General features: G+C 46.5%; 1 protein-coding gene across 12 annotated transcripts in view; it reads left to right on the forward strand.

Moving 5' to 3' along the window:
* Positions 1–23,730, forward strand: part of ASPH (aspartate beta-hydroxylase) — a 206,679-nt gene that overhangs the window by 164,275 nt on the left and 18,674 nt on the right. For all 12 annotated transcript variants that reach the window (XM_073331031.2, XM_073331032.2, XM_073331035.2 and 9 more), the window contains 4 exons: positions 1,587–1,723; positions 7,874–7,972; positions 9,781–9,870; positions 14,383–14,520. In XM_073331031.2, the coding sequence (XP_073187132.1) occupies positions 1,587–1,723; positions 7,874–7,972; positions 9,781–9,870; positions 14,383–14,520 (464 nt within the window). The remainder of the gene's footprint in view (positions 1–1,586; positions 1,724–7,873; positions 7,973–9,780; positions 9,871–14,382; positions 14,521–23,730) is intronic.

Below are 23,730 nucleotides of genomic sequence, written 5' to 3' on the forward strand. Positions count from 1 at the left end.
ATGGCTCTGCAATCACAGCCTCTAATTCCTTCAGCACTCTCGGATGCAACTCGTCCGGCCCCATGGACTTGTGCACGTCCAGCTTTTCTAAATAGTCCCTAACCACCTCTATCTCCACAGAGGGCTGGCCATCTCTTCCCCATGTTGTGATGCCCAGCGCAGCAGTCTGGGAGCTGACCTTGTTAGTGAAAACAGAGGCAAAAAAAGCCTTGAGTACATTAGCTTTTTCCACATCCTCTGTCACTAGGTTGCCTCCCTCATTCAGAAAGGGGCCCACACATTCCTTGGCTTTCTTCTTGTTGCCAACATACCTGAAGAAATATTTTTAACCATTTGACAGCCCTATTTAAAATCCCTTCCCTAAAAAAAATCTGGGGAGTTTTGGAATTTTGTCTTTTTAAAAAAATAAAGAGAGAAATTCTAAGCTCAAGCTCCCATAGGATTGTGGGATTCAACCTATTTATGCCCCCTCACCCCACAAGTATTATACTAGAGAGAAGTTTCAGAGTAGCAGCCGTGTTAGTCTGTATTCGCAAAAAGAAAAGGAGGACTTGTGGCACCTTAGAGACTAACCAATTTATCTGAGCATGAGCTTTCGTGAGCTACAGATGAAGTGAGCTGTAGCTCACGAAAGCTCATGCTCAAATAAATTGGTTAGTCTCTAAGGTGCCACAAGTCCTCTTTCACTAGAGAGAAGATGTGGTCTAGTGGAATGAGTGAAGATCTGGGAGTCAGGAGACCGAGGCTCAGTCACACTGGCACTGATGCAACATGATTTGAAAGGAATCCCTTATGCACACATTTTGAAAAATAAATGTTGAGTGCCTCAGTTTTTAAGTTGCTTAACTTTAGACTCAAATGGCCTGACATTCAGAGATGGCAGCACCAATATCTCCCACTGATTTCAGCTGGACTTGTGGGTTCACACTGTAGAAAACTAAAAACTGAAGCTGCCAAACTAGAGGGCACTTTTGAAAATTTAGGTCCCAGTCCTGTGATGATCCAAACTGACCCCTAAACGTATACAAAGTCAGACTGACTTAATAGGCATAAGAGTCCATCCAGATGGATCAGTTTTCAGGATTGACTTGCTCTTAACTTTTCTGTTCTTCAGGAAGATCCCAGTGCAGGAAAATAGTGAAGCACATACTTAATTTTAAACATGTGAGACAATTGATTTCAACGAAACTATTCACATGCTTAGTTAAGAACATGCTTAAATGATTTGATTTATCAGGGCCAAAACTTGAAGTTAAAGTGCTTTCCTGACTTCGTGGAGCACTTTGAGATCTGCAGAAGAAGAATAGCTACAAAAGTGTAAAGTATTTTTACTATTACTGCCATACATAGAATTGTCCACTAGAGGTTCCCATAACCCTGGAAGATATGTACAGTACCATCGGAGATTTCTTAGGTATTGCTTGTAAGGTGAGAATGGGCTAATTAAATGTATTCATATGTAATGAAGTCCACTTTTATGTTCTGCATCATCTGTGATCGTTAATGAAAGATGGGGACACAATTCTTTGATCAGCATTTATTTCTTGTTACAATTGTTATAATTCACTTTTGTTCAATCAAATTAGGTCACATGAGAGGTTCTCTGGTTACTCTTCAGAAACTAGTTCATCTGTTTCCCAATGATATCTCATTGAAGAATGATCTTGGAGTGGGTTACCTCTTAATAGGAGATAACAGTAATGCCAAGAAAGTTTATGAGGAGGTGAGCTTCCATTTCATATCAATTGAGAAAAAATACATTGTTAATATATTTATTCAAAATTTTGCTTACTAACTCCCTTAATGCTTTGTGAAACAAATCATGTATATGTATGGCTCTTACGGGTTAACATAAATAACACTTTTCTCATGAATAGTTGATTTTAAATTGGTTAATCAAATATTCCTCTTCTTTATAGACTAGTAAAGTTCAGGTGAAACTTTTTCACATGATTAACATAAATTGGCTCCTTATATCTTAGGGTAACCAGCTGTGTGTGTATTTATATACTAATGTACATAGGAATCTAACACTCATGGTGAGAGGTGAAGACTTTTAATTATCTATAGGACAGAACATAGCACAGACACCTTACTTTGCTCTGCCAATGTGCCTCAGCCCTGTTCTGGAGAGATGGATGTGTAGGCCCTACCAAATTCACGGCCGTGAAAAACACTTCACGGACAGTGAAATCAGACTTCCCCCGTGAAATCTAGCTATTGGAGGGAAGGAGGATGGGCAGGGCTGGGGGTGCCGCAGCTGGGGCATCTACTGTTCATCGGGCTCCAGCTGCTAATCAGCTGGGTTCTGGAGGGATGGGACTTCCTCTTTTCTTGCACAGCTACTCTCGGGAGGAAATCAGACCCACCTTTATCTCTGGGTACCTCCTCCAGCTGCAGGAAGCCCCTAGAGGTGGGTCTGATCCCTCCCCCGGCCGTGTAGGGGAAAAGGAAGTCCTGTCTCTCCTCAGCTGGCTGCGTCTAGGAACCCCTGGCTGAGGCACTCCCAGTAGCATGGGGGAGATCAGACTGACCTCTGTGAACTTCCCCCGGCTGCAGGAAGCTCCACAGGTATTGTCTTCAGAACCCAGCTATGAAGGCAGTGCAGAAGTGAGGGTGGCAATCCTGCAACCCCCCTACAACAGCTTTGCCCCCCCCACCCCACCTCCTTTTGGGTTGGGACCCCTGCAGTTACAACATCATGAAATTTCAAATGTTAACATCTGAAAATGTGAAATTGACCACATTTGGCCAAGAAATTGATCAAAATGGACCATGAATTTGGTAGGGCATTAGGGATGTGATAGAGTGGTTCAATCTCTGACCTTTCAAACCTTGTCGTCTTTGCTCAGACTGCCAACACAAGTGCCAATTTAATCATGTATTTTATGTGGTGTTTTGTTCACTAGGATTGATGCTGCTTACCTGTTTCACACTTTAGTTGAATATCCTGGTAGAAGCTCCACCCATCTGGGAGGGTTTCCCTAGCCACATGGCAGAGAAAGCAGGAAACCCCTCCCACCATGTGTGGAGTTTCATCTCGTCTGGCAGGTCAGAAGCTTCCAGAGCTCAGGCTGCGTGAGGGGCTGTTCCCTGCTGAGTGAGGGGAGGCCCTGTCCTTCCCCTGAAGATGCTGGTGCTCTTGTTGGACCACCCGAGCTACAGAATTAACTAGGTTGGCCAGTGCAGGAGAAGGCTGTTCTCCAAAGTGAGGAATAGGCTAAGCTGTTGGTGCATTGTGCTGGGTCCACAGGGTAGTCAGTTGCTACTGTAGCAAATAAAATTGTTGCTCTACCTTGCACAGCTCTGTCTCCCCCACTCTCCTGGGAGGTAGAGGGAGCTCCTTCCCCATGTGGTGCCCCCAGAGGATCGATGAGCTGCTGGAGCTGGATTTCATGTTTAGGGAAGGGTGTGGTCGGAGCAAGGAGACCAGTTCCAGTCCCCACCTTCCAGGTGTTCTCAGCACAGTGTTTGCTGTGGCTGCTGTTTTGGCATCTTATATAAACCCTGCCTTAGAAGGTTAATGTTCCGTTATTATTTTGGCATGCTGCCAACATTTTCCTACAGAACGTAAGTGAGATGAAAAAAATGGCAATTTTTAATAGTTGGTATCTCAGCCAAATCTGCACAGAATATCATGGAACAATGAAAAGACATGACGGACCTTGGACTAGAGACTTCCTTCTGAATTTCAATGGCATGTTGCAAACAGTGTAGGTGTTAGAGCTTGTTAAAAAAGGTCACAAGATTTCACTTGGAGTCACAAAGAGGCACTCATCACTACAGAGGATCAAGTCCTAAAATCCTAAATCAGTAATGGAATATACTGATGTAATTCTAAATAGCTACATTTTAAAAGAATATTGCTGAAAATCATTTCTTACTTCAAGCAGTGACCTGATTTTAGGGCTGTAGGTGTTTTCTTGCAACAATGAATGACATCCCCTAAGAAAATGAATGCTGCTCTTTGCAAATATTAGGTGGTAGTCATGTCATTAGCTGTTGCAAAGAAAATAAAGTAATCTGAATTTGAGTCTTGGCAGATTTCCATTTTCCCTCTTCTCTGCTTATTTGCCACTGAAGTTGAATCATCTTTGTAACAGCGGAGTTGGATTCAGAAAATGAGATAAGCAGCACTGTTTTAAAATCAGTTTTTCAAAGTTTTCCATAAAAAGTGGCATGTACAGTCAGGTTTTGATTTCAGAGGTGATCGGCTTATGTGCAACATGTCCTTTCTTTTCACTTCAAAGATGATGAACCTAAACATCATACCTTGAATTAAAAGACTTCTATGTCTATAACTAGACTTTAACCTGATGGGAAATATGCCCTATTTTATCAGGCTGTCCCCGTACCACTGCTGGAAGGGAATGTTAAGAAATAGGATTTCAATTTTTCCCCCCTTCCTTTGAATGTTATATTTAGGAATTGAGGAAGAATGCATTAAAAGCAATCTTTGGAGGAGTCACAGATTTGTTTGTTTTCAAAGGTCTACAGATCATGATTTAACACTCTTCAAGGAATTCCTCATTTACAGAGCAAGTGATCTGAAGGCAAATTCTGTCTGCCCCTTTGTGCCACTGATTGGTTATTATTCTGAATAGCCCCTGAGGAGCAATTTAGCATAACTTCTTTCTAAGCATAATTAATATTGTATGCAACAATAGCAACAGGTTAATATAATTTACAATAAATGCTTCAAGTGTACTTTCTGCTGATTTTTATTGGATCACTCTCCTGGAGTGGTCCTGAATGTAGATTTTTGTCTACTTTTTGTCTACTTTGTCTACTGCCAAACTAGAGGGCACAGATAAAAAATAATTATATGAGGTGTAAAAGAGCACAGAATCTAATCCAAAGGAAAGAAGAGAAGGTACTTGCCCAAAGATCTTTTTAAGAGGCAGGATTGTGTGTTGTGAGACAATTACTGGAAAAGACACAGGAGTATATGGGTGAAACATGTATGTGCATTGCTAAGGACTGACATAACTAATAGTTTCAGGAATGTTTTTGTACTGTAGTTCTATAACTGCATTTTTAAAATATGGAAGGCTTCGCTATTGCCTTAGCCCTGGTCTACACTTAAAATTTAGATCAACCTAGCCACATTGCTCAGGGTATGAAAAATGTACTTCTCTGAGCACAGGCACTGACTTTCATTTTTCCGGGTGGGTGCTCCACCCCAAGGCCCTGCCCCCTCTCCGCCCCCTCCCCTGAGCACACCCTGCCCACTGCAGAACAGCTGACTGGCAGGTGGGTGCTAAGCACCCACTATTTTTTTTTCTGTGGGTGCTCCAGCCCCAGAGCTCCCACGGAGTCGTCATCTATGTCCCTGAGTGCCATAGTTAAGCCAGCCCAACTCCCAGTGTTGACATGGCTAGGTCGATTGAAGAATTTTTCCATCCACATAGCTACTGCCACGTGAGGAGGTGGATTACCTACATCAGTGGAAAACCCCCTTCCCTCGATGCAGGGAACGCCTAAGCTACGGTGCTAGAACAGCAACTGTGCTGCTGTAGCCCCTGGTGTGTATACAGGCTCCCAGATTTGGTCACTCTGCTAGATCCTCAGCTGGTGTAAATTGGCATAGCTCCATTGATATCCACGGAGCTCTGCTGATTAAGCTGAGGATCTGTCCTGGTGTCCATGCCCATTCCTCTCACTCTTTAAAATAATGGAAGTTGTAGAAGTTGTAACAAAAGACAGACTTAAGAACGTAATTGATATCATATATTACCACACATGACACTAAAGTAAACACATAATTAGTCGCAAAAAAATAGAGAAGGGTGAAAGTGGTGAGTGTAGTTTGAGGGTATTGGAGCTTAGACCCACCTTCTTCATACTTCACCCTTTGCTTAAAACACTCCCCTTCTACAGGGATGAGAAGATGCATACAATACTGTGACGCTCCCCAGGGGCACTTCGCTACCACCTGCCCTTAGCCAGAGGAAGCCTTGTCTGTGGATCAGCTCCCAAACACCACCAGCTTCTGGCAACATTTACAGTACTCTCTAGACTTCCACAGGCCCTGCTCTCTCGTTACAGGTTAATGATAGGCACTTTCCAACTCCTGAGTCTTCCAAGCAGTCTCCAGCATCCCCCTGGAATGTCCAGCCCTGATCCACTGGGCACTCACAGAATTCCCAGAGGGCCTGTTCTCAAAGGAACGGTACCCATGGTTTGCCAGTTACACCATAGAACTCAGTTCTGCCTAACATATAGCACTTAAATTTGTTTATAGAGAAAGCAAGTATAAGTTTATTGAACAAAGACCAGAGAGTCAAATGATAGCATGCAGAAGTACTGGAAACAAAGGGCTACATTTGAAATCAAATCATAACATGCATACTAAAGCCTACACTTAACTAATAAAATATTGCCATGTCAAGAGCAAAAGCTCTTCCAGCATACTGCAATAAGGCTTGGCTGTGATCCTCCGTTCATGAAACAACCATGCTGTACTCTTGCCTCCTCAGTGGAAAGATTTATACTTTCTTTGTCTCTACAGTTATAGTTGAAAAATCCATTGTCCGCACTTGTGACAGGATAACCCCTACCGCTTGTGTTTTCCTGTCTAGGGCCTCCCCTGGAGACTTTACGATCACTTGATTAACATTTTGCTGTGACGGTAATGTGTGTCCATTGGGAACCATACGATACTCAGTTTGCATATAGACGGACAGATAAAGGTTTCTTGCCTGAAAGAAACTTTTCTTAACTTTTTTGCCCTAAGCCACAGACCTGAAGAACATAAGTTTCAGTATATAAACATAACTCCTTACATATTCTCTGTACACACATTTTACAATGATTGAGGACCAGTATGACAGACTTTTATACATACCTTATATGACATGCTTCGATGAACTACTATGTAGATACCAGACCCAAAGATCCCTGTAACCTCTGTGCAGCCCAGTGCCCTCTGTCAGCGGACACCAAGAGGTCCCTCGGTCACAAATATCCTCTCTAAGCCTATTCTCCAAGCCACTTCAATCTATCCCAAGTAACATCTCACTTCTCTATTGTCTGTGGGCTTGTCTTCACTGCAGACTTGAGCATTGTCCCCAACTCAAGTTCATCCACACACAAAAACCCTTTAACTTGAATGTGGTGGTTCTTTCAACTCAAGTGGGCTAGCCTGTCAGGCGTTATAGGCTATAGCTTGAGTTTGCACAGCTTGTCAGTCACATGGTAACACAGCCATGCTGCAGTGAGGACACAGGCTAGCTCCACTTGAGTGATGTAATTCCCTCTGTGTGCCAAGGAAAGGACAAATAAGTTATCCCACAACTCACTGGGAAAAAATTCATAGAGCAGCTCTGTTTGCTGCAGTGCAGAGAACCATGGGATATGCCCCTAGAAGTCTTCACACCACACACGAGTGAGTGCAGTGTGGTCATAGTAGCTGAAAAGTTATTTTACAATGTGGCCACTCGCACTTGAACAAGGCTAACTCAAGAGAATTAACTTGAGTGTAGATTACTCAAGTTAATTCTGCAGTGAAGACATGCTCTATGAGACATGAGGGGGAGGAAAAGAAAATAAAGAAATGTAGCTGAACTGCTAAGATAAGTGCAGATAATGTTAATTTGTGCAGCTTGTGATTTCTAACTATAAAGATGTGCTTGACGCTGTTTTACTGTACACATAAATTATTGTAGTGAGATACCAAAATGTCATGAAGGAGCCTGGAAAAACCTGACCAAGTCAAGTGATTCTTAGAGAGTTGTTAGCAGATGATAGTGTTTGTTTAAACCACAAAATCCTAACACGATTGTTGGTCTGTCACATTCTGAGCAATCTAAATTAATTTTGAAAAGAAATGCATAAATGAATATGTAATCATTATTTATTTGCTTTAAAACAGGTCCTGAGTCTGGCTCCAAATGATGGCTTTGCTAAAGTACATTATGGCTTCATCCTCAAGGCAGAAAACAAGATAATAGAGAGCATTCCATATTTGAAGGTGGAATTCCCGTATTAGTCATTTTCTTTCTTTCTTTCTTTCTTTCTTTCTTTCTTTCTTTCTTTCTTTCTTTCTTTCTTTCTTTCTTTCTTTCTTTCTTTCTTTCTTTCTTTCTTTCTTTCTTTCTTTCTTTCTTTCTTTCTTTCTTTCTTTCATGAAAAATACATTTTTCTGGTAGAAAAATGGTAGAAAAGGGGGAGGGGGAATTGTGATAACACGGGTTTAGCTATAAGCACAATAGTTATAAATAACTATTTATACTACCCCAGAATATATTCATAACTGCACAGATCTGTAAAGTGAGACACCTTTATATATCCAAGATTCAAGCATAAAGTATTAATGTTTCCTTGGTCACTAATGAATGATCTTATGTGATGGACAGGTTTGAGTTTCTGATTGTTTTGAGATTGGCAGTATGGGGCCAACCTTAAGGTGCTTGAGTAATCCAAATTATTCATCTGCATACTTTTGAATGTTTGGGAGGAAAGTTTGTAAAGTGAAACCCTGTCTTGGAATTTCCAGGCTTCCTAAAAAAAACAAAAAACCTTCTTTTTGTGGGGGAGGGCTGTGAAGGAAGATGCAGTTGAAAAAACCACAGTGTTTCTAAGATTTTTTTGACTGAAGTAAGTGTTATTCATTCAACCTCAATGGGTAGTGATCAATGGCTCAATGTCTAGTTGGCAGCCGGTATCAAGCGGTTTTGTTCAACATCTTCATTTAATGATCTGGATGATGGGATGGATTACACCCTCAGCAAGTTCACAGATGACACTAAGCTGCGGGGAGAGGTAGATACACTGGAGGGTAGGGATAGGGTACAGAGTGACCTAGACAAATTGGAGGATTGGGCCAAAAGAAATCTGATGAGGATCAACCAGGACAAGTGCAGAGTCCTGCACTTAGGACAGAAGAATCCCATGCACCGCTACAGGATGGGGACTGACTGGCGAAGTGGCAGTTCTGCAGAAAAGACCCTGGGGATTACAATGAACGAGAAGCTGGATATGAGTCAGCAGTGTGCCCTTGTTGCCAAGAAGGCTAACGGCATATTGGACTGCATTAGTAGGAACATTGCCAACAGATCGAGGGAAGTGATTATTCCCCTCTATTTGGCACTGGTGAGGCCATATCTGGAGTATTGCATCCAGTTTTTGGGCCCCCCATTACAGAAAGGATGTGGACAAATTGGAGAGAGTCCAGCGGAGGGCAACAAAAATGATCAGGGGGCTGGAGCACATGGCTTATGAGAAGAGTCTGAGGGAACTGAGCTTATTTAGTTTGCAGAAGAGAACAGTGATGGGGGATTTGATAGCAGCTTTCAACTACCTGAAGGGGGTTTCCAAAGACGATGGAGCTAAGCTGTTCTCAGTAGTGGCAAATGACAGAAGAAGCAGTGGTCTCAAGTTGCAGTTGGGGATGTCTAGTTTGGATATTAGGAAAAACTATTTCACTAGGAGGGTGGGGAAGCACTGGAATGGGTTACCTAGAGGAGAGGTGGAATCTCCATCCTTAGAGGTTTTTAAAGCCCAGCTTGACAAAGCCCTGGCTGGGTGCTTTAGTTGGGGTTGGTCCTGCTTTGAGCAGGGGGTTGGACTAGATGACCTCCTGAGGTCTCTTCCAACCCTAATCTTCTATGATTCTTCTATGATTCTATGAACCTAAATTCCAGGATAACAAATAATTTTACTTGTATATATTTATTTAGTGATATTTTACATGTCTATTTCTTGGATTGAATGGACACCTTACTGTAACAGCTAAATTAACTCAGTTTTACTGGTGTTTCTTTTTATTTCTTTCTCTAGGAAGGCCTAGAGTCTGGTGACCCTGGCACTGATGATGGACGCTTTTATTTTCATTTAGGTGATGCCCTGCAGAGAGTTGGAAGCAAAGAGGTACGAGTCTTACATATCCCTTATTCTAAAAAATGCAGTCCTGCAAGGTGCTGAGCGCTTTTTTTCCAATCCAGAAAAGCACCTAAGCATGGTCGTAACATTGGGAACGTGAATAGTCCCATTGGTTTAACAGCCTAGAGTGTGGTGGTGCTCAGACTGTAAGACATCAGCAGCAGAAAGTCTGCCTGGAGTGTGGGTGCACAGCAACCCATTGTTAAATCCTGATCCACCGGAGTGGAAGGGAAGGGCACAGAAAGATAACCAGTGCAAACCAAGGAGTAGGCAGGGCAGCCAGAGGAATTCACAGATTCAATGAGTGAAATTTTTGACTAATAAGTCTGTGTTTGACTAAAAGATATGCTGCTACCACTGAAGGTAGAACCAACTCTGGACTACAGGAACTTTTCCCCCAGGGACAAAAATAGATGAATATAGTATGTGTGCATGTTTGTTCACAGGTTCAAAGTAACAAACTCCCTTCGACCTCAACAATGGGAGTAGGACTCTCACTGCAACAGACATATAAGTAGTGCAGGACTTGGAACCAGTGCATTGGTTTCCTGTAATCATTCATGTGTTAAATTAGCAGGCAGATCAGTAAAATAGGATCCTTGCTTAAATATTGAGGATTTTTCTTCAGGACATAATGCGCACAAAATATGATGGAAACCAAGAGAGCTTCTGATTTATTGAATTTAGTATATTCAAAGTTACACATGTGGATTAGCCCTACTTCTTTTGTGGGGAAATCAGAAGACCTGGGTATTTTTTAAACTATGAATCCTAATATTGACAGGAAAATAAAAAAGTTTCTTTGATAAGGAATATGGACAGCTGAAAACAAGAAGTTTTCTATTTGTGTGTTGTTTATCAGTGATACAAAAAATATTTCAGAGGCATTGACATTCAAGCCATTTTAGAAATGCAGTCCTCTTGTGTATCTTATATCCAATCATTGGAACAAATGAATCTGCTCATGGCATTTCTGTAGTCAACATAAACCAGTGGCTATAATCAGATTTTGGCTGTGATCTTAACTGGAACCAGATAACCAAATATGACTGACCTTCAATTATTTTATGAAAATCTTATAGAACTGTGATTATAACTCCTCATGGAACAATTAGACTGAAGCTAAATCTCCAGATCCAGGTGACAATATTTTAGCACCTCAATTTTTAAAGTTGGGCTATCTCCTGTGGAAGTTTAATAAAATATCCCTCTGCTGAATTCTTGTGGATTTAAAAATTAATTTGCAAATAAGAACTAGTTGGCCTCCCCTTTATATATATATTTACTAATTTGTATTTGTACTAATATATATATATATATATAAATAAAACAAAATTGAAATGCTTTTATGCTCAAAGTGGAGAAGATTAAGGAGAAGAAGAAGAATCCTGCTTGTAAGGACTATACTAGAGGACTAAATTATTATGTGTGGCTAACGATACCACACAGACACAATTAATTTGTACCATCCTAATTCCCAAGTAGGGATTTGTACTAATGTATATGGAGTTGAAGGCCAAAGTTCTGTAGAAAAAGATCTAATCAATGATGAATGAACTTCTTGGGGTAGAGCAGACTGTTAAATTTATCACAATGGGAAAGTCCACTGTTAATCTAACTTTTTCTCACTGGCCTTGCTAGACTTGCTGAACTTCAAGATTTAATCAAGGAAAGAGATCAGTACATAAGGAACATACGGAATTGTCATCACAGAAAGTAGACATTCATCTATTAGGGCTAAATTAGCAATTCATCTTTGGTAAATTGCAGGGGGTAGAGTAGAATAGGCTCTTTCCAACTCAAATAATCCTATAAGATGGCACACTGAATTAAAAAAATATAAAATAAATGGAAAGTACTATGTAAAGAATAAGTGGAGAAAATGATTTTTCATGGGGACTATATGGACTAAGTAATTATCAGACTATTAATCAATTGGAAAACATTGTTTATTGTTGCAGCTATCTTAAATTATAGAGTGGGCTCCGTCTAATCTTTCCCGACATTGACAGATGTATTTGAAATAAAAATGTTTTTAATATGGGCTAACAATAATATACATCCCTACACATAAATAGCACTAGTGATCTCTCTCCACAGTCAGTAGTTCAAACAGGTAATTCAAACTCTTGTCACCTGGGCTAGCTTTAGGTATATTGCAAATGAACATATAAAGTCTACTAGTAGTCATAGTTGTTACAACTACAGGCTGAGGAACATATGTTAAAAAATCATCCTGTTTCCATTTCAGAGGCTTAACCCAGATAAACTTAAACTATAAAGATATACTGGAGATTACCCAAGGTAATACATAACATTTTTATGATCCATACCTAAAGACACAATTTTAAAAATCTCCTCTCAGAAACTTGTAATATTTTGTAGCAATCAAAAGGAAAAGCTCCAAGGCTGTCCACTGTTATTCTATTTGTCAACACGGCTTTTCAGTGCTTTATACATTTACTGTAAGAGCACATTTTGCAGCAATTCTATCCTTCATAGATCAGAGTTTTATACACCAGAGTATCATCCAACGTTTTAAGAGTGATGAAAACTTAAACATAGACCTCCAAAGAAATAATTCTCTCTGGTTTCATAGTCCTTGATGGTTGCTTAATAACTTGTCTTTGAAATCCAACTCAGCCACTAAAGTGTAAAGTACTTTTTTTATTTGAACAAAAGTGTATTAAGTAATTGGTTAAAATGACACATCAGATTTTTTAGGAAGGAATTCCATTATGTGAAGAAATCCAATAGCTTCTTTAATCGGTGATGGCTAAGATTAAGTCAAAGCATGCAGTATTGTAGTATCTGATTCCTGTACAAGAAACACTTCTATTTTTGTTTCTACTTCTCTAGGCTTTTTGGGGCAGTTTAGTATGCTGGCATTACTGTCCTATACTGGATGGAATGTCAAATGTGCTTAGTTGGATTGTATTCATTTTTGTCTATAAGCTTACCTACAGAGAGAACCAAAAGTGATTGTCCTTTCGCTTAAATGTTAAACATCTGTATTTCTACTGCAAACAATCTTGGGTGTTCGTCCTTTGTGCCATATGTGTGCAGTTTACTAGATGACTGTAGTTACTGTAAAAAGAAAAGGAGTACTTGTGGCACCTTAGAGACTAACCAATTTATTAGAGCATAAGCTTTCGTGAGCTACAGCTCACTTCCTCAGATGTAGTTACTGTGTACAGCCAGGGATTCATTGTAACAGAAGGGATAAGGGGACTGTTTTCTATTCTATGTTTGTACAGTCTAGCACAGAGTGCCTAACTGGGGCCTTTACGTGTTACTGAAATACAAATAATAATAATAATTAATACAACATCATAAACACACGCAGTGTTCCACCTTCTGGTGAGTTCTCTTTGGAGTAGATCATCTTTTCTTCTCCTTGGATCTGTACTTTAGTGGCAGAAAAAGGCAAAATTAACCTTGCCTGCTGATAGAGGGTGAGAGCCTACGATTCCTTGCTTATGTGAGTAGTCCCACTGAGGTCAAGCTTGCAGGATCAGACCAAAGCAAGAGCATAAGAGTTAGACAGGATTTATTGTGGAGCAGTGGTTAGCAAACTGTGGCACACTGGCTGCAATCAAATGGGTCTTTATAATTGATTCAATAAATCAAAATGTGCACAGTCATATGGAACTGGGTGGGGAGAAGGCAGCTGCCAGTCAGCCCCTGCCTCTAGGGGTTACTGTTCCCATGCTGGGCAGTCAGGATGCTGGAGCTGGGTCTCCTCTCTGGCACCAGCTGATCTTTCTCCCCTGCCTCAACCTCTGCTCCCCAGCTGGCTTAGAGTGGCTGAGGCATGGTAGAAGAGGGGTGGGCAAGCAGGGTGGGTCCTCTGTTTCAGGAGGTCTGGGAGAGGGGCTCTTGGCAGCACTGCCTTGAGCAGGGAAGCGTTGGAGAGGGGACTGGAGAGCAGGGAGAATTTCGGGGGGTCACCTCCTGGTCTGGTAAGTGTGGTGTGTTGGCTAGTATGGAATCAGGATTCCTCTCTCACAAAGCCCCTGGTTCCATGGTGTCTGAGTGCTTCACAGTCTTTATGGTATTTGTCTGCACAGCATCCCTGTGTGCTAGGGAAGTGCTGTCATCCCTGTTCTATGGATGGGGAACTGGGGATGGGGGGGGGAGTGATTTGCTCAAGTGGAGCAAGGGATTGAACCCTCAAGTCCCCCATGTCCAAGGTTAGCCCCTGAACTATTGTAACAGCCGTCCTCTTAGTGAATTACCATGGGTTGGTTTTCACCTGTCTTGGTGACTACAGACTGGAATGTCTCACAACTTTGGTTGACTCGAGCTATCTACTCTATTTTTTTCTTAAGTGCTTATTACCAGGCTATCTTAAAGGATAAAATGATGCTCCTTTAGGAAGCCTGTTGCTTTGTCAAGAGGGAGTGTCATTCAGAGGTGTTGAAATGCCTTTTTAAGATTATTCTTTTCTGCTGAAGTTGGGCTGATGTAAATTGTTTGTTAACAATTGCAATCTGCTAGGCATACAGGTGGTATGAGCTTGGGCACCAGAGAGGACACTTTGCATCAGTTTGGCAGCGCTCTCTCTACAATGTTAATGGACTAAAAGCTCAGCCTTGGTGGACAGCAAAGGAAACTGGTTATACTGAATTGGTGAAGGTAAGTAATGAGTTTCTCCCTCTCTTTTTACCTAATAGACTATAAAGTTAACTCCAGATGCTTTACACTGGGTGGCTGAAATAGATTTAATTAGTAAATACAACATTTACATGATAGGCCATTGAAGTTTATCAGGTGCAAAATGACATCAGAACCTCAGTGATTTGCACCAATGATGGGCACCCCCTATGAACTGTTGAGTTTTTGTAATTAGTAAGGGCTGAATCCTTCATCCCTTGTACTACAAAAGTCAGTGGCTTCATTCGGAGTTTTAATTGCATCAGAAATATGAGCCGAGGTCCCAAGTGACAGGTACAATAAAGGATACCAGGATAATACTGTTTAGTTCTTTTAATGTTCTTTGCTCATTTAATTTGACAAGTGTAGTTCAGTTTTAATATTTATAGTAATACTTCATCATGTGCAAAAATGTATTCTAGTATATCTTGTAAAGAATACAGCCTTAAACAGAGACCTTACTACAACAGACTGCTGTGAAATCCTTGATGAGAAATGGGAAGAAGTAACATTTTTGTGCATACTTGTGTGTTGCAAAGTGTGAATCAGCAACATTCTACTATGCGGGCATTTTAAAAACACGACTACTCATTTCCATGAAAAAACAGACTGATTCCTCCAAGGCAGCCATTTTTATATTTATATATAAAACAACATATGTTATGGTTCTGGTGCAGCTCTAAAGCAAAAAAATTGACTGTCCATTGTAATTTCCCAGTTACTGAGAAAAACACATTTTCCTGAATAACTTTTGATTGAATATAAAATCTGCGTGTATCTACTGTGGCAGAGCTCCGATCTTGTCCCTGTGGGTCCCGCGCGTCCAGGCGGTTTATGCTAGCCTCAGAGGCTCACTGCAACCCTCCATGTAGCCCTTCTCTCTCCAGGGCCAGGGATACAGTCTACTGAGCCCTTTTCATCATAAGCCAGCAAGGAGGTTTGGCCTCATACCAAACAGTTTAGCCTCCTGTCCTGACAGGGGCCTGTTTTCCCCTCCCAGGAGGTGTTTCTGTAGTGGTGGATTGGGGGGAACCCGGACCCACCCTCTACTCTGGGTTCCGGCCCAGGGACCCCAATGGTAGCAGCTGTTGGCAGCCAACCTTTCACTGCCAGAGTTGCTACCTTTCCCTGGGCCACTTCCCCACAGCTCTCCTGCTTCTCCCTTACCAATGATTTGAGGGTGTCTTCATTAACCAGCCCTTCAGCCATACTTCCTCTCCTCTGGCTCCTCCCTGCCTGACTGGAGTGAGCCCTTTTATATTATCAGAGGGCCCTTAATTAGAGTCAGGTGGTCACATTAGCTTAATGGCCTCACCTGACTCTTTGCAGGTTAATTGGAGTCAGGTGTTCTCATTAACCTGGAGCAGCCCCTGCTCTGGTCAGTCAGGGAACAGAAAACTGTTCATTCAGTGGCCAGAAGCACTGCCTTCTGCTCCTCTGCTGAACCCAACTGGCCTGGAGGGAGGAGGGAGACGGCTGCTCTTGCTGCTGGGCCTCTGAAGCTAGCTCCTTGGTTCCCTGTCCTACCTCCAGCCTGGTTCTCCCCCCTCCCCATGTGGTACCCCTGCCCTGATTGGTCCCTTATTCAGTATGCCCATGCCCCACCCCCCATGCGCTTGTGCCTTTCGCCTGTTTGAGTTTGCCCCATCTCACTGCACCCCCTAACGTTCTTATGACCCCCCTCCCCTAGTGCAGCTAGAGGAGCCGGATTTCCATTCTGAGTCAGTGACTGCCCCCCACGAGCCCTTGATAGCCCCCTGTCCAGCCCACCCCTTTTGGTGCCCTCCTCCCCTGCCTGCAGCCTAGCAGGGAGGAGTGGTCGACCTGCTTCCCCTTTCCCCTCCTCTCTCTGGTGTTTTCCCCTCCCTCTCTGCTTATTATGATGGGGGACATGGCGGGTGGGGCCCCTCCAGCAGCCCCAGCTGCTCCTCTCCCACCTGCCCTTCCATCACCCCCCACCCCCCGAACTTCTACCCTAACCGCCGCTACCAAACCACCGACCACTGCCCCCGCCAGGGCGCCGGCAGCGGCAGGCACCGGGGTGACCTCCACTGCTGCCACCTTCCTCGCCCCCTCAGATTCTGGGGGAGCCCCCCAACCAGTGTAAAGGGCCAGGGTAGGAAGAAGGGGAAGGGCCCTGCCAAAAAGACCAGGCCCTTCCATGGCAGGGACTGCCCTCACTGCCACGGCCCCTCCACCGGCCGCGGCATCCCGCCCCGCTGTTCCCTCCGCCAGCTCTGTGGGTGCTCCTCCACCGGCCCCCAGGGCATACGCCCAGGTGGCGGCAGCCCCCCCTCCTGCTGCTAAGTCATCTCTCCCACCCACCGCCTCCGCTACCAGCTATAGCGGCTGGGGCCCCTTCCCGACCTTGACCAGGAAGCACGGCATCCGTTGCCTCCTGGTGCCCGCCTCGCCCCACGTGGAGACGTACGTGCGGGCGTTGGCGAGGGTGGTGGGGCCCACGGCCATTTTGTGGCAGCCTCCAAAATGTATGGCAAGGTCGTCTTCTTCTTAGCATCGGAGGCCGCCGCCCAGGAGGCGGTGGAGAAGGGCCTGGCGATGGGGGACATGTTCACCCCCCTGGAGCCACTAGAGGACCTGGGCGTCTGCCTGGTCCTGACTTCCGTCCCTCCCTTTCTTCCCAATGCCACCCTATTACCCGCCCTTTCGACCCTGGGGAAGCCCATTTCTGTCGTGAGCCCTCTCTCGCTGGGCTGCAACGACCCCGCCTTCCATCACATCCTCTTGTTCCACCGGCCAGTGCAGCTCCAACTGCCACTGGCGGCATGTGGCGGAGAGGCGCTTGAGGGGTTGTTCTTGGTCCCCTACCAGGGGGCCCATTACCGGGTGCATTATTCCATGGGGGAGGCCCGGTGCTACCTCTGCCTGGCGATGGGGCACATCCAGAGGGACTGCCCCTTGGCCCGGCAAGGAGAGACATCTGGGACCCCCGAGCCCCGGCAAGGCACCGGCCCCGTCATTGCTGGCGCCCCTGGCTGCCTGGCACCCGAAGCCGCCCCTCCTCCTACTCAGTCCACCAGTGCTCCCCCTCGGTCCCAAGGGGTGCTTCCCCCAGCGTGCACAGATGAGCGGGAGAGCCCTGCCTCTGCTGCCTGCAATCTGGCAGGGCCCCTAGAGGAGGGTGTGGTAGGGATACCGCTGGGCATGGGAGAGGGCCGGCCGCAGGGGGAATCTTCCCTCCCTCATGCTGCCCCACCACTGCCTCCCACAGTCCCTGAGCCATAGCCCCTGGTAGCCGGCCCCCCGATGATGCCATGGAGTGCTGGGCCCTAGTCCGGGGAAGCGGAAGGCTCGAGCTCTGCTCCTTTCCGCCGATGCGGGAGCCCCCCGGAAGACCAGAAAGGGGGGCACCAATGCCAAGCCTTCTGCCTTGCCCGCGGGTGCGTTCCATCCCCCGGTACCAGCTGGGGAAGACGTGGCAGCACGGGAGGGCAGTACCGCCCCTCCATTGGAGTCCTTTCCCTCCAAGGCCCCCGATGGAGCCTCTGGAGCCCCTGTGAGCCCTGAGGCAAGCATCGCTTCGGGCACTGGCGGGGAAAACTCTGGGGTGGTGGAAGGAGAGTTCCCTTCCATCTACGAGGAGATTCCATGCTCCCTCCTCCTAACCACTGTTTTTACTCCCGCCTCCAAGGGTTCCCTGGGCTCCTCCGTCTGCCCGGCTGTGGGTGGCACCCTGCTGTTGGCCGCCAAGCCCACCGAGGCAACCGCTGGTGCCGTGCGGCTGGGACCCGAGACCCACGGGCTGCCCCTCGTGGGCAAGTGGCGACCGACCTCCTTCCCGGGCGGGGACCCCACTGAAGATGCCATGGCAACTACGCCGGCCATTGTGCCGGAGCCCAGCATCACAGAGGGCCCCCTTCCCTGCCCCCAGCTCCCAGAGCTCGATTGAGAGGGGCCATTTCCCAGCGGCCTGGCTACTAGGGCCCAGGATCCAGCTTTTGCCCCTCTCCAAGACTCTGCACCCAACCCCTGCCTTGCTCCCACTCTGGATCCCTGCCCTGTCTCTGATGTCAACCCCGTCCCTGTCCCCTCCACCCCCCGTGATATCATTGCTGCCCCTGGGGCCGTCATCTCCTCGCTCCTAGAGGATAGCCCACAGGGAGCGGCCTCTGTATTTCCCAGTCCCGACTCACTAGGGGCTGCTATCTTCCCTCCGCCGCCCCCAATCGAGCCGGGGCTTGAGGGGGGCTGCGTGGCGCCAGCCCATCGGGCTCCACGTCAGGGGTCTGCTCCTTGCCTGCCCGTTTCGGTGGGCCATGGGGTTGTATCAGTGGTCCCTCCGGAGGAAAGCCGGGGCTAGTGACCCTGGCCCCCCCATACGCTGCGAGAGGAGCTGCGGGAGTTCCTTGAGGATGTCCGGGGCTCCTGTAACAAGGTGCAGCTCGCTCTCCAGCGATGGGGGGACTTCCATCAAATCCTCCAGGCTGCGAGGGCCCTCATGGGGGAGGGTAAAAGGACTGGGAAGCAGGCTGCCGCGTCCTACCAGCGGGTCTGCCTCTTCTGTGACTCTCTACTCACCTACGGGGTAGGTCACAGATTGTTGCGTGGCCCGTTGGGAACCGCGAGCATCCCTGCCGGCAAGGATCCCCCCCAGCCCTCCTCATGGCACTTCTCACCATCACAACGTTAAACACCTGGGGCTGTAGGATGGATCTCCGCAGGTACCAGGTGCTCTCCTTCCTTCGGGAGGGGGTACTCTGTGGTTTTCCTGCAGGAGACCCATACAGATCCGGCTGCCGAAGATAGCTGGCGGCTGGAATGGGGGGACAGGGTCTACTTTAGCCATCTCACAGTTCGTACGGCTGGAGTGGCGACCCTGTTCTCCCCCGACCTATGGCCCGAGGTGCTGGGGGTCGCCGAGGCTGTGCCGGGCTGCTTGCTGCACCTCCGGATCCGTATGGAGGGGCTCGTGGTCAATCTTGTCAACGTCTGTGCCCCGACATTGGGCCCGGAGCGGCTGCGTTTCTTTCAGCAGGCATCCGCCTTCCTCGGCACCTTGGATCCTCGTGAGTGCCTGGTCCTGGGCGGGGACTTTAATACTACCCTCGAGGAGCGGGACCGCTCGGGGACCGAGCAGTGCCTGGCTGCCGCGGACATCCTCCGGGAGATAGTCTACCATCACTCCTTGGTGGACATCTGGCGCGACCATCACCCGGACAACGTCTCAACGTTCACTTTTGTCCGGGTGGAGGCCCATCGGTCGCGACACTCCCAGTTGGACCGCATCTATTTATCACATTTCCACCTTTCACGGGCCCACTCCTCCAGCATCCGGCTGGCCCCATTCTACGATCATCACTTAGCCACCGTGACGGTCTCTCTCTGTGCAGAGAGGCCAGGGTCGGCCTATTGGCATTTTAACAACAGCTTGTTGGAGGATGTGGGCTTCGTGGCGTCCTTCCGGGAGTTCTGGCTGGCCTGGTGAGGGCAGCGGCGTGCCTTTCCCTCGGTGCGGCGGTGGTGGGACCTGGGAAAGGTGCGCGCCTGGCTCTTCTGCCGTGACTACACCCGGGGCGCCAGCCGATGGAGGGATGCAGCGATAGGGCAGTTGGAACGGGAGGTCTTAGAGCTGGAGAGATGTCAGGCCGCCAGCCCCGAGGATCCATCCCTCTGCGGGGCATGCCGGGAGAAGCGGGAGGAGCTCCGGGCCCTCGAGGACCATTGGGCCCGGGGTGCCTTTGTTCGATCCCACATCCGCCTCCTTCGGGAGATGGATTGCGGCTCCTGCTTCTTCTACACCCTGGAGAAAAGGAGGGGGGCCAAGAAGCACATCACCTGCCTCCTAGCAGAGGACGGCACCCCCTCACGGATCCAGCGGAGATGTGCGGGAGGGCCAGGGCCTTCTATGGAGGGCTTTTCTCCCCGGATCCGACCGATCCTAATGCTTGCAGAGTGCTTTGGGACGAATTCCTGATGGTCAGCGCAGGCGACCAAGACCGGCTAGAGCTGCCTCTCACTCTGGCTGAGTTTTCGGAAGCCCTCCGCTGCATGCCCACCAATAAATCTCCGGGCATGGACGGGCTGACCGTGGAGTTCTACCGCGTGTTCTGGGATGTCCTCGGCTGAGACCTAGTCACCGTCTGGGCCGAGTCTCTGCAAAGCAGAGTCCTCCCTCTTTCGTGCAGGCGAGCCGTGCTCGCCTTATTGCCGAAGAAGGGGGACCTCTACGATTTACAAAATTGGCATCCCGTCTTGCTCCTCAGCACAGACTACAAGGTCGTAGCGAAAGCCATCTCGCTGCAGCTAGGGTCCATGCTGGCGGACGTGATCCACCCAGACCAGACCTACACCGTCCCAGGCCGCACCATCTTCGACAACCTGTATCTGGTCCGGGACCTCTTGGAACTTGGGTGTAGGGACGGTCTGTCGTTTGCCCTCCAATCCCTGGATCAGGAGAAGGCGTTTGACAGGGTGGACCATGGGTATCTCCTGAGCACTCTGCGTGCGTTTGGCTTCGGACCCCAGGTTGTGGGTTTTCTCCGGGTGGTGTACGCCTCCGCAGAGTGTCTTGTCAGGCTCAACTGGACCCTGACCCAACTGGTCAGCTTCAGGCGAGGAGTACGGCAGGGGTGCCCACTCTCGAACAAGCTGTACGCTCTGGCGATCGAGCCCTTCCTCTGTCTCCTCCGCAGGAGGTTGACGAGGTTGATGCTGCTGGAGCTGGAGCTGCGGCTGGTCCTGTCGGCATACGCCGTCGATGTGCTCCTCGTGGTCCAGGACCTGGGTGACTTGGCGTGGGTGGAGGCTTGCCAGGCCATCTACTCAGCAACCTCCTTTGCCCGGGTCAACTGGGTCAAGAGCTCTGGCTTGGTGGTAGGGGACTGGCAGCAGGCGAGCTCCCTCCCACCCGTGCTTCAGGCCATCCGGTGGAGCGCGGGTCCGCTGCTCCATCTCGGCATTTACCTTTCTGCCACACATCCGTTTCCACCGGAGAACTGGCACAGTTTAGAGAGCAGGGTGGTAGAGCAGCTCCGGAGATGGACAGGACTACTCCAGTGCCTCTCCTTTCGAGGGAGAGCGCTGGTGCTTAATCAACCAACCTTAGGCTGGGGGGGATCCTTTTGCACTTCCTCGATCCCAATAAGGCTACTCTGCTCTACCCAAATGGACTGGGTCTATCACACTACACACACACACACACACACATACACACACACACTGTATATGAAGAAAAACATGTAGAACCATATATTGCCTGGCACAAGGGAGAGATCAAAACACAGGGTGCCTCTTGCCCTGTCAAGGAGCTGTGCACTGTGCAAGTCCTCAAGGCAGTGCCTTTCAGAGCTAGCTTCAGGAAAGATGGAGCCATGGCCCGGTCCCATCCACATCCACCAGCAGAGGCACAGAGAGGAAGTGAATACTGCACCCTCACCAAAGGTGATGCAGTGGTCATGCTACCCCAGCACTTTGGGATTTCCAGGAGCTGAGCCTGCCTTTCTGAAGTACAGTGCCTCCCTGAATTTCTTCAGTGGTGATATTGCGCCTTAAGAGCACTTTTAAGTCCATAGAATAGAGTTATGTAAACCATACAAGCAAAGGAATCCCTGAAAGCACAAAAGTACAATCACAATGAATGACAGAAGAGAGTAGGAACAGTAAGAGGAAGATCAATAATATAAGGAAGTGAAACAACAATTGGGATAGATGGATGTCAAGGAAAATGTAGAATTTCTGAAGCTTGATATGAATTACCATCTGCAATTTCCAGGCTTTTGTAAATTTGGATCTGAAAGCTGACATTGGAAAATATTTGTATACTCACATTATGTGTCACATATTTATTAGTTTATGATATTTATTTTATTTTGTGTCTTTCATTTATATGTTAAAAATATTGCCCATGATGGAATTTAAAATGTTTTTGTTTGTAGTAGTTGTAGTCAATTACAGCTGTATACAAAGTTGTGCAGTCTGTGTTTTTCCCATGTTGAAAATGGGAAATCACTACCAAGGTAGCTAGGTCAGTCATTTGTCCAAATAACAGCGAAACCTGGTCCTTTAACATTTGTTAACCACTGTAAGCAAAATAATGATTAAAAGAAAAAGCTAAATCAGGTTGGATGCACAGTACTATGGGGTGATGACTACTAAAGTACTCAGAGGTAACACAATATTTAGACAGATTATGTCATTGCACTTAGACTGTATTACTGGTCTTGATTTATGTGCACATTTTACTTTAACTGGGGAGAGAGATATTTCACATTCTTTAAGTTTAAGGTAACCTTCACAATTGCTAGTGTGAGTCCAAAATATAAGTTGAAGGCATCTCCAAAAAAGATTTGTAGTATTGTATCCTCTCCCACCCATTACCATTCCCACCCCCCAATAACTCAATACAACTGTTTGAATATTTAAAAAAAGGTCAAATTAATTCTAAAGATGTACTGTGCTGCGAGCAAAATGTGCAGTAGCATTCCCGAGACGGTGGTAACAAGGTTAATAAAAACGGCTGTTTTATTAACTTCAAAGACATTCTGACTTCCGTTTAAATTTTTGTTAAAAGGATGAAAATCTGTGCAAGTTGTTTCCCCATCCCACATGATGAAAACCAATCTGTAATCATTCTTCCCTGCTTTGCATCTTATATGGTCATTTAACATCTATGTGAGATGGATGTAAATTGCAACCAAACAGGAATGAAAGAGTTTGACACTTTCTTTGCACAGGGGTACATGGCTGCACAAGGTGCCAGGCAGTAGATAATCAGGCCTCTTCTCCCTCAGAGCTGTTCTACGTATTGTTGAATGCAAGTTAGCAGTCAGTGTAGACCAGAACAAACCATATTCAGTACTATGGCAGCTTTACAGTGATTAAATTCTACACACTGAGGGTTTATTCATTATTAGTGATACAATGCTGAACACAGTTTGTCCTGATCTACACTGTCTGCTATAATGTGTTCATTGTATTACTTAACACAGCAGTGCATAGCCATGTTCAAAACAGTACCATTTTGTCGCTTAGACTACCATAAACGTATTTAATGTTCTGTTATGGTTTCTTTGGGATGGGAATGAGAATTGAACTATGTCTTGTCTTGCCCAGTGTACAAAGAGCTTAGGGGAAAATGCCTTTTTCTAGTATTCCTAGTTTGAGAATAGTCACTTTCCTTTCCTTTACTTTACAATAACACAGCTAATTCCAGGATCCAGGGAATATTCAAAA

Source organism: Lepidochelys kempii, chromosome 2, assembly GCF_965140285.1.
Source record: "Lepidochelys kempii isolate rLepKem1 chromosome 2, rLepKem1.hap1, whole genome shotgun sequence".
In the NCBI taxonomy this organism is placed as follows: domain Eukaryota; kingdom Metazoa; phylum Chordata; order Testudines; family Cheloniidae; genus Lepidochelys; species Lepidochelys kempii.